We start from the raw sequence: 10600 nt of genomic DNA, 5'->3' as shown, positions 1-10600 counted from the left end.
GAATCCCCCAGTGAGGGGCTGGGGGCGTGGCTCAGTGGTAGAGCCCCTGCTTAGAATCCCCCAGTGAGGGGCTGGGGGCGTGGCTCAGTGGTAGAGCCCTGCCTGGAATCCCCCAGTGAGGGGCTGGGGGCGTGGCTCAGTGGTAGAGCCCCTGCCTAGAATCCCCCAGTGAGGGGCTGGGGGTGTGGCTCAGTGGAGGAGCACTTACTTAACAGGTATAAAGTTCTGCAATCTATCTGCAGCACCACTAAAAATAATAATAATTATTATTATATATTATATGTTAGTATAATATTATTAGTATAATATAATTATATTATTACTACTTCAAAATATGAGCCAGAGTTAGGAAGATGACTCATTAGATAAAGTGTTTCAAAAACATAGGGAACCAAGTTCAAATCCCCAGCACCAGTAAAAACATATGTGGTGGAACACATCTGTAACCCCATCCTAGGGATGGAAGTACAAAGATAAGTAGATCACTGCACAGCCATTCCAGCTGAAACTGGGAGATGCAGGTTCAGGGAGAGAGCTTATCTTACAAAGCAAAGTAGAGATGTTTGGAGAATGAGCCCCCTGCCTCCACTTCTTCAGCATCAGGTTGCTTAACTACCACAGTGGGCTTAGGGCTTTATCTAAAGCCTGCGCAGCCTGCTTGGCAATAGGTCCTAAGGATCCTCCCAGCCCCATGTTCTAGCAGTGGTACCTCTGAGGATTGGTTCATCACCAAGGCAACAGGCTCTGCCACTTCTCCAAGCTTCCCCACCATTGACGGACTGAGATTTCTCTGAACCTATAAGCCAGTATAAAGCATTTCTTCCACAAACTGTTTCTGGTATTTTTGTCACAGCTATGTAGAATAAACTAATAGTGAGATGTGGTCCGTATTTTGTCATCTAAGGAGGTGCAGGTGGGTCCTGCAGGCCCAATCCCAAACAGTGACTGACTGGCGCCTCTGCACTTTTAGTTCTGAAATCATCAGGTGTCCAGGGAGAAAACCCCAGAATCCAGACTCCACTTCAGCCTCTGTCCATACTAGCCCTGTCGCCTTTCACTGTCACAAAGATAAAAATTACACAGAACACACAAAGAGAGAGCTGTTGCCACAAAACTGCAGAGACTTCCTGCTTTCCCCAGTTCCTCCTTCTTGCTTTTGGAGGGACTACCTCATCAAAGCACATACTTCTTTCCTGAACAAGGAGCCAGGGCAGGGCAGAGCAGGCCGCCCACAGGAAGCTCCTTTAGTGCCCCATACAGCCCAGTATTTGCATAGCTTCTAGAGGACATGTCCAAGCGTGGTGCTGCATGCCATTAATCCCAGGACAGATGCAGGGGGATCTCTGTGAATTTGAGGCCAGACTGAGCTACACAGCTAGAGCTACATAAAGAGTCTGTCTCAGAAATAATAAATCTTAAAATGAAAAGGCTTCGTGGGTAGTTCTATTGTGTAGCCCGGAGCCAAAATACAGATCCCAAGGTATGGAGAGACTTGGACCCCAGAGTTCTTAGACTGGCTGTGCCTTACAGTCATTGAGTAGCTTTTGGCAACAGATTTAGGAAGTCCATCCCTGAAATGGCTCGGCAGATGCAGGGTGGGCCCAAGAATGTGCATTTCTCACAAATTTCAGGAACCAGTGAAGCACCTAGGCTTAGGCCATTTTTTCTTTTTTCTTTTTTTGTTTTTTTGTTTTTTTGTTTTGTTTTGTTTTGTTTTTGTTTTTGTTTTTGTTTTTTTCGAGACAGGGTTTCTCTATATAGCCCTGGCTGTCCTGAAACTCACTTTGTAGACCAGGCTGGCCTCGAACTCAGAAATCCAACTGCCTCTGCCTCCCAAGTGCTGGGATTCTCTGGGCTTCGATGCCAATTGCAGGGGAATCTATGGTGAGCGTGTGGTTGAGCCCGCGATTTCTGTGCACCCCCTCGTGGTACAATGGGGTCTCTGCAGAGAGTTGGTGTCTCACCCTGTGGAAGGGGAGGAGCCTGCACTAAGGACCCTGGTCCTCTGTGGGCGCCAGACCTTGGATCCCGGAAGGGGTGACGTCATAAGTCCCTAAAATCTTCACTCTCCCTTTATTTCATCTACCCACTACCCTAGGAATCTAGAGCGCCTCTGTCCTTGTCTGAGGCGGCCGAGGGACAGGATAAATGAGGAGCCAGGCAAGGACACACATCCAGAAAATCTGAATGGGCCACCACATGTCCAGCATCCTCTCGCTAAATTCCGGTTACTGGAATTCTAATTATCCATCAGCCCTGCTAGATCCAGGTGGCCTTTTGTTTTGATTTATTTTTTCGTTTGAGGTTTGTGTTTGCTTGCTTGCTTCTGTGTTCTGTTTACACTGTGTGTAAACACACACACACAGAGAGCAGCATGAATGCTAGAAGTATCCTGCGGAAGGGGAGGAGCCTGCACTAAGGATCCGGGTCCTCTGACAGGTGTGTGTGTGTGTGTGTGTGTGTGTGTGTGTGTGTGTGTGTGTGTGCATTCTCGAGCTGGAATAGAACTTAGAACATTATACCTGCCCCAAACTCCTCCACACCTTAGGCCCATTGAGAGCTGGGTCTCGCTTGGTTTTGATACAGGGATTTGAGTAGCCCAGGCTGACCTGGAATTACCTATGTAGATGAGGCTAGCCTTGAACTGATCCTCCAGCCTTCTTCATTCCCTGAGTGAAGATGTGTGCTACCACATACATGATGCTAAATGGTCTCTCGGTGACACTGCTTCCCCAGTGTTCAGCTCTGACCTTACACGCTGATGGACTCAGGTCATTTCTCTTGTCTTGCATATGCCTGCCTCAGACCTCTGTCACCTCAGCTGTCCTCAGGCTTCTGCCTTGAGGGCCTTTTCCAGCCAGCACTCCCGGATATCTAACTCATAGATCTTGTCCTTATCTAAAGAATTCTTCACCTGTGGCCCCTTCCAGGAACGCTACTGCAAGAGGTCCAGAAGGAATCCGCATTGCGCAGCCGGTGCTGTGGTTGCCTTTTCCGCCGCCCGAGGGCAGCCGTGCTCCACCCACCTCCGCCATTTAGGGCTCACTCAGGTTGCCCTGCTCCTCCAGCAAGGAAGAGCTGAGGGTCTGAAACCTTCCTCCTTGCCTCGCCCCCCTACCCTCCACTCCTCATCTCCTCTGCTCTCCTTTTTTCGACCCACAACTCCCTCCGTCCAGAGACCAAATGGTTCCTCGTCAGTGCATCTGGGATCTGGTTCATCCGTTGCGACCGTTTAAACATCAGCCAATCGGTACGACGCTGCTAGCAGCACACACATACGGCGATACGCACTGGGGGAACAGGATATACCCACTCCCACTGCTTGGATCTGACTCTGAGAGGCTCTGCTTTCCCTCCACCCCATTCATCCCCCTTTCTGGGGCCAGGTATGACCCCAAAAGCCCAGCTCCAAAGTTCTTTGGCAAAGCCTTTGAGTTTGAATGGGGCACTGGGGTTGGAGAAGGCGGCAGCTCAATCCTGAAGGCTGCAACAGAAACAGCCACAGCGACGACCCAAAGCCTCTGGATGGTCTTCAGTTGTTGGCATTCCTGGCAGTGAGACACAGACCAGGCTAAAGGGACTGTGAGGTCAAACAGGAGCTATAGCAGGGTCTAGGGGGGTGTAGGTGGCAATAAAAGTGGCAATGCCCATTGTTGAATTGGAGTATGGAAAGGCAGGAGAGACTCCACATAGGGCCTCGGGAGCAGGAGCCAGGGACATGTGTCAGCCATGACAGTAAGGCATGCCCCTCAACCTGGTATGCACTCATACCACTTTCCAGACCACAGAGAAAAATCAACAACTAAGATGCTTCATTGTTTCATTTGAGGATCCTGGATCACACAGCACACAAGGACAGGTACCTATAACTATGCAAGGGAAAGTGACATGTGGGGCCCTCCCCAGCCACTAGACCCCAAGTCCATCAGTCTACATGAAGTGAGGTTTCCTCTCCAGCCCACAGGCCCCTCTGGCCTGCTTCTCCATCTGTCCCCTCATTGCCACTGGTCCTGGGAATCAAGGAGAGGGGCTGCCTCTGAGTACAAAGAGGTACAGAAACCCCTTGCAGTTTCTGTATGTCCCCACCGGAGCTGGACAGTCTGGGTGTGAGGCTGGTCAGAACTTCTTTTCCATCCTAGAGGGTCCAGGTACCACGAACCGGTCACTTCCTAGGGATAGAAAGTTGAACACAGGTGCACACACACACACACACACACATTCGTACACACAGGAACAAGAGGGTGCAAAGTGCTGTGCAGGGCAAAGCATTATCTACACATGGAAACACGGAGCTGGGCAGCCCAGCCGGGGCTTCTGGCACGTAGCACTACAGGAAAACAGCTGAAGCGGCTGCTCTCAGGGACAGCTGAGGGCTGGAGCCTGGCCAGCAGCAGCCAGGCTTAGTTAGGGACCAATGAGGCCAGGGTGGGGCACAGCAACTGCTTCTTACCATAGGGACACTTGACCCTTTAAGGGGATCTGGGGTATATACTGCACACAGTGGGGAGAGGGGTGAACAAGGGACTCCATTGTTATATTAAAGAGTTACATGGGCAGACAGCTGAGGAGTGGCCAGTAGGAGGGGCAGGGCTTGCCCAGAAACCCAGAAATCTGGATTTCACCTAAGTTTTCCAAATCAGAACATTTTGGCAGGGTATATTACCAATTCAACCTGTGGACAAGGGCTGGGGTGGGGGTGGGGGAGTTGGCATCCCCTCTTTCCCACCTGCAGAGCCTCAGGAGGGTAAGCTAAGGCAAACGCCTTCCCTTCCTTCCCTCTTCCTCCCTCCCCCTCTTCTCCCTCTTCCTCCAGCCCCGCCCCCCAGCATTCCCCTCCTCTCCTCCCATTTTTATTCCTCCTCCAGTTCTCAGCCCTCAGACTTTCATTTATGGAATACTTTCCCCTCAACACACACGCGCTCACACGCATGCGCACGCACACACACACACACACACACACACACACACACACACACACACACACGGCCCTTAACCCTTCCAAGATCCCCTAATGCCCATAGTGCCCAACACTCTTGCTTCTCCCTAAGACCCAGTCAGGGCCAGAGGTGGCTCACTACTGTGAATAAATCCCAACTGTTCGGCCAGAAACAGGTGTCTGGAAGGATGGGCAGGCAGGAATGCCAGGCACCTACACACACTCACGCGGGAGGCATGGAGGGGGGGCTCCAGCGGTAGAGCAGAGACCCCTCAGTGTCTTCGGGCCCATTTCTCCTCGCACCCACTGGCCACTGCATCCGAGTGTCTTGTCTCTTTTTTCCTTGTATCTAGGCTGCAGCCATAATGATCGCTCGCGCCATCGCCATCTGTTCATAGAGCTGAGAGGGAAAGCTGGGCAACGGCCATAGCCAGCCAGGGACGCAGCAGAGCACAAAGCAAACGCACACGGTTAAGCGAGAGGGGGCTGCAGGGAGGAGAGAGAATAGGAGGAAAGTAGGGAGGGAAGTTCACACACAAGAGACAGGGCTTGTAGTGACATCTGCGGCACTAACGGCATTTGGGCGCCCGCCTTGGGCCCCTGCGTGCTTTCTTTCCGCGGGTAGACTTGGGAACAGCAGCTGGCTGTCCCTTGGCCTCGCCAGCCCTGGCACGGGCCCCGGGTCCTGCGGATCCCTTCTTCTTCTTGTTATTGTTGTTCCCCGCATGGTCCTCGATTGAAACCCCGCTCCCCGTTTTCTTCTCTGGGGTGACAGCCCGGCCACGACCACGGCCACCCCTGCGGGCTTTGCGTGCCCGGGATGCGGTGGAGACCGCGGTGGCGCCGGCCGGTGGGAGGCCTTTGGAGCCTGTGCGCGCTCTCTTGGCGCGCGGCTTCTTGGACACGCTGTCACCAGGTTCGGACTCTTCGCTGTCAGTGTCCTCGGAATCTCCCTCAGACTCTGTGTCTGAATCCTCGTCCGATTCCTCGTTGGATTCTAGATTCTCCTGGGAGGCCAGGAAAGCCAGGACCTCAGATAAACCACCTTGGCTATGGTCACACTTCCGGCCACCACTTCCACCACTGCCCCACCTGCTGGCTTCTTCCTCTCTCACAGCTTCCACCATATCTTGCGCAGCCAGGAGTGCCACCAGCTCCAATAGGCCACCCTGGTGGCCCTCAGCGGTCCAGCCTCTGAGGAGACCTAGCCCAGACTTCTTTCCCTTGGGGCAGTTCTCTGCCTCAGCCAAGGTAGAAATACATTCCAGAAGATTCCCATCTTCCTCTGCCTTCCTCAGGACCATGGCGTCCACCTGGCGACCTGCCTCCTCTACTTTCACCCTGGGCCCAGAGGTGTCCTTAGCCATGACGGACAGGACTTGAGGAAGGACATCTTTTTTGTCTTTTTTGTCGCCCCAGCCGAGGGTCTCAATCACAGAAGCTATTTTTAGCATTTCCTCTCTGGCAGAGGGGTCAGCGGGGTCTGTATAAGCCACAATAGCCACAAACTCGGGGCTATCCATCACTTCCTTTCCGTGCTCTCCATTTTCCAGAGACTCGCTGTCGGAATCATCTTCATCGTCGTCCTCGTCTTCGTCATCATCTTCATCATCTTCTTCATCTTCATCGTCGTCATCATCATCATCCGCCTCTGTCTCTACCTCCACTGCCGGGGTATCTCTCACAGCCAGTAGCGCAACTAAATCAGGGACCCCGCTCTTTTCGTCTTTGATGTTTAAGCAGATAGACTCTGTCCCAGGAAGGTCTTTCTCTATCTCTTCCTTCTTAGCTTTGTCGGTGACAGTGACAAGTGCCAAGAATTCTCGGGGGCCATCTCCTTCTTCCTGGTCACCCCGAAAAGCCCACTTCTTGGTGAGCTCTTTGGCAGCTGCTTGGAGCGTGGCATACAGGGCCCTCTGGTCTTCATCTACGCTCAGGTCCTCTGCGTAGATCTCCTCTATGACGATACCCAGGCTGTCATCAGAAGAGTCTTCCGACTCACTCCTGGCTCGCCGCCCTCCCCGGCTCCTCTTCTGGCCCTTCTGAGCCGTCAACTTGTGGCTTCTGGATCGGCGCTTGCCTCCCCGACGGCCTCGACGGCCGCTCCTAGCTGCCCCTTCAGAGGAGCCAGCCTTCTTGGCCTCCTTCCCTAATCCCTTGGCCTGGGCTTGGGCCTCCAATACCAGAGGGATGGCTATTTCTCTGAAGTCATCCATGGGCCTTTCATCCAGCAACAGGCGCCTCATCTGCCTAAGGACCCGCGCATCTTGCCCGCGGTCCTTACTCAGGATTTTCCAGATCCCATTCTCTCCCCTAATGTGGATAGGTATGGCAGAGTGATCGAAGTCTGCCCCAAATTCTACAAGGGCTGCCTGAGACTTCTCTTTGGTTACAGCTCTCACAGTCCGAAGCCTGTAGTTGCCCAGGGGCTGCAAGTTCGGACTCAGGGTAGCTTCGATGTCCACCTGCTGCAGGCGCTCAGGGATGCCCGTGATCAGGAGGGCCCTGTGCACCTCCACTTCCAGCTCCTTACACCAATCTTGCAGAAGGTTCATCGTCATGGCGCTGCCCGGCGGAGGCTAATCTTAGGTGGGAGGGAGCCCGAGAAAGGGGTGGGCTACTGAATACAGGCTAGGTCAATCCCACTCTGGAAAGGCCACCAGCAGGGTGAGAGTCCAGACTCCGGGTTTGGGGCTGTAGGCTATAGCTACCTGCTAGCTAGCGGGACGCAGCGGTCTTCCCCCGGGGCAATCCGAGGGTCCGCAGGGGGCTTACGTGTACTTTCTCCGAGCTGTCCCGGGTTGCTCCTCCCTTCCCTTTGTCCCTGACAACCTAGGTGACTGGACACCGCTGGTGGAGTACAGGAGGGCGACGATCAACGCACCTGGTGGGCGTGGGGGTGAGTGGGAGCAGCGGCTCGCCTGTGCTCCCGCGGAGTCCGGAGTGAAGCGCGTACCCGGGTCTAGACGCTCAGCGGGGCCGCTGCGGAACGGCAGCCTCAGTCTGCGCCTGCGCGGACCCAGTCACCTCCCCGCCCCCTCCTGCTAGTCCCCGTCTCCATAGTAACACTGCAGGCTGCAGCTGGGGTCTGCCCGGTTATGGTCGCAGCAGCTGCTTTTAAAGGGCCAGGTGGGAAGGAGGGTTTAGGGACTAGTGAGCCAAGAAGGAAGACAAAGTCACTGTGAAAACCACTGAAGGTGATCAGTCTTGCTTCAAGGGATAGACATTTCCTTGGAAAGAATAGAGGCTTCCACCAGGGTCATTTATTCTGGCTTTGTTTTTTGAGGCAAGGCCAGGCTAGCCTTGAACTTGCCATGTAGCCAAGGATGACCTTGAACTTCTGATTCTCCTGCTTCGGCCCTCCTGCAATTACAGGCCTCAGTGGTGTCTAGCCTGCGCTGTTTTATTAATACGTCTCTGGGGCTCGGGGCCAGGGTTTTCTGCATGCTGCGCAAGCACTCTACCAATCGAACTACATCCTCATTCCTGCGGGACAGATAGACCTCTGATTAATAAAGCCCCAAATCAAACTGTCCTTTGGAGGTGTGACCTCACACAGGCTCTATGTTTTACCGTATCCTCAATAGCAAGTAGAAACGCCCAGGTCAGCTGTCTTTTATGAGCGGAGGGGTATCATTTAGGGTGTGTGGGACTCAGTATGTGGGTACCAGACTCATGGAGACCAGCTTCACTCATGGATGTCCCTATATTCTGTTTCTGAAACGGGATCTCACTTTGTAGGCCAGGTTAGCCTAGATCTGTGTAGCTCAGGTTAGCCACAAACTCATAGAGATCTGTCTGCCTCTGCCTCTGCCCTCTGCCCTCTGGCTTCTGCCTTTGCCTGCTGAATGCTGGATTGAAATTGTATGTAGCACACCTGGATCCTTTTGGGGTTTGGTTTTTGAAACAGGATATCACTATGTAGCCCAGGCTAGCCTCAAACTCCTGGTAATCCTCCTGCCTCAGAATGCTGGGATCATAGTTGTGAACCACTGTACCCAGATATTCCAAATTCTTTATTTTGAAATTTTTGTTTTATTTATGATGTGTGTGTGTGTGTGTGTGTGTGTGCATATGTACAATGCATGTGCGGTGGGGCATGCCTGTGCACAGCATATGTATGGAGGTCAGAGGACACCTCTTAGGTCAGCTCTCACCTACCACCATACCCATGGTCCATTGCTTTAAAGGCCCTTGAGCTGCCTGTCCCTCCCTCTATGAGTTGAATAGACTATCTGTTGGATTTATATTCTTTCCTTATTGCTTTCTCAGCAGCAACTTGGAGAATCTTCTAGAACTTTCCCTGACCTGTTTGCTTCTCTGTGAAATGGTGACAGCCATTGTTCCTTTTCCTAAGGGTCTCCTGGAGACCCCAGCCCATGAGAGTGAGGGGAGAGAAGCTGGCTTAGTTGCCTCTCCTTGAACAAAGGCTGTGTGTGCTGTTTATCAGACCTGAGGTTACATAAGCATTTGTTAAATAATAAACGAACAGAACAAAACCACCTTGGGTTCCCCCACATCCCCTGGCTTTGTTATTTGCTTTGTCAGTAAAGAAAAAAAAAAAGTTGATGGCACAGTTCCCATGGCAACCGGGCACTGTGCAAACTGCTTACCTGCTCTCCATTTCCCCTGCTCATGTCCCTCAGACAGAAACGCCATGCTAGCCTCAAATGCAAAAATGCCTGTGTGACGTGACATTTTACAGCAGCCATCATTAATTAATACAAAGCCGAACTGAATTTTCTGAACATCTTATCTACCCCCAAAGCTTACATTTTCTCCAGATCGACTTGGGTTCCAAAAAAATTTTTTTTTGCTTCTTTCACTGTGTGTGTGTGTGTGTGTGTGTGTGTGTGTGTGTGTGTGTGTGAACACTGAGGCACTAGAGTGGATCCACAGGACAAGATGAAAAGCCTAAATCACATATCTTTTTACATCTGCTGTGGACAGCTGTAGGGAAAGCTCACATGGAAATGAACACCATATAATGAACTAACCCATCTTTATATATGACTGAGGGCACGGGAGATGGCTCAGCAGGTAAAGGGCTGACTGCCACACCTGAGGACCCAGGTTCAATTCCTCTAACCCACACGTACATACGGCAGTCACTCATGAACTCTCATGGACACACACTAACAATAGTAGTAAATAAAATTTAAACTGTGTAGTTAAAAGAACCAGCTGGGCATGGTGGCACACGCCTTTAATCCCAGCACTTGAGAGACAGAGGCAGGCAGATTTCTGAGTTCGAGGCCAGCCTGGTCTACAAAGTGAGTTCCAGGACAGCCAGGATTACACAGAGAAACCCTGTCTCGAAAAAACAAAAATAAAAACAAAACAAAACCACCCCAAAAGAACCTTCAAGATGCCACCGCAGGTTAAGGCATTTGTCAGCAGCCTGATGACCTGCAGAGTGGAAGGAGAGAACCAGAAATCATCATCACGGCTGGATGACGTCTTCTGACCCACTCACGTTCCAGATATGCATGTACCCCAGACATTCACAAAACAAAGTAAATAAATAATCAAATAAATACATGTAGTAAAAATTTAAAAAAAATATAAGCCGGGCGTGGTGGCGCACGCCTTTAATCCCAGCACTCGGGAGGCAGAGGCAGGCGGATTTCTGAGTTCGAGGCCAGCCTGGTCTACAAAGTGAGT

At 52.0% G+C, this 10600-nt stretch overlaps 1 protein-coding gene across 2 annotated transcripts; it reads right to left on the bottom strand.

Moving 5' to 3' along the window:
- Positions 1-3815: 3815 nt before the first annotated feature.
- Pnma8b (PNMA family member 8B) lies at positions 3816-7924 on the bottom strand. 2 transcript variants are annotated; one of them, XM_021168523.2, is made up of 2 exons: positions 5164-7924; positions 3816-4169 (listed from the first exon to the last, which is right to left on the bottom strand). In XM_021168523.2, exon 1 carries the CDS (start codon positions 7495-7497, stop codon positions 5506-5508), a length of 1992 nt encoding a protein of 663 aa, XP_021024182.1. In that variant the 5' UTR covers positions 7498-7924; the 3' UTR covers positions 3816-4169; positions 5164-5505. The 2 variants fall into 2 exon arrangements, with proteins under 2 accessions (XP_021024182.1, XP_021024183.1); XM_021168524.2 differs by having other exon boundaries at positions 3816-4165.
- Between the last annotated feature and the right edge of the window lie 2676 nt (positions 7925-10600).

This window comes from Mus caroli, chromosome 7 (assembly GCF_900094665.2).
Source record: "Mus caroli chromosome 7, CAROLI_EIJ_v1.1, whole genome shotgun sequence".
Taxonomy (NCBI): Eukaryota; Metazoa; Chordata; class Mammalia; order Rodentia; family Muridae; genus Mus; species Mus caroli.
Note: the sequence above shows the minus strand (reverse complement) of the source record. Positions and strands in the feature narration are given on the sequence as shown.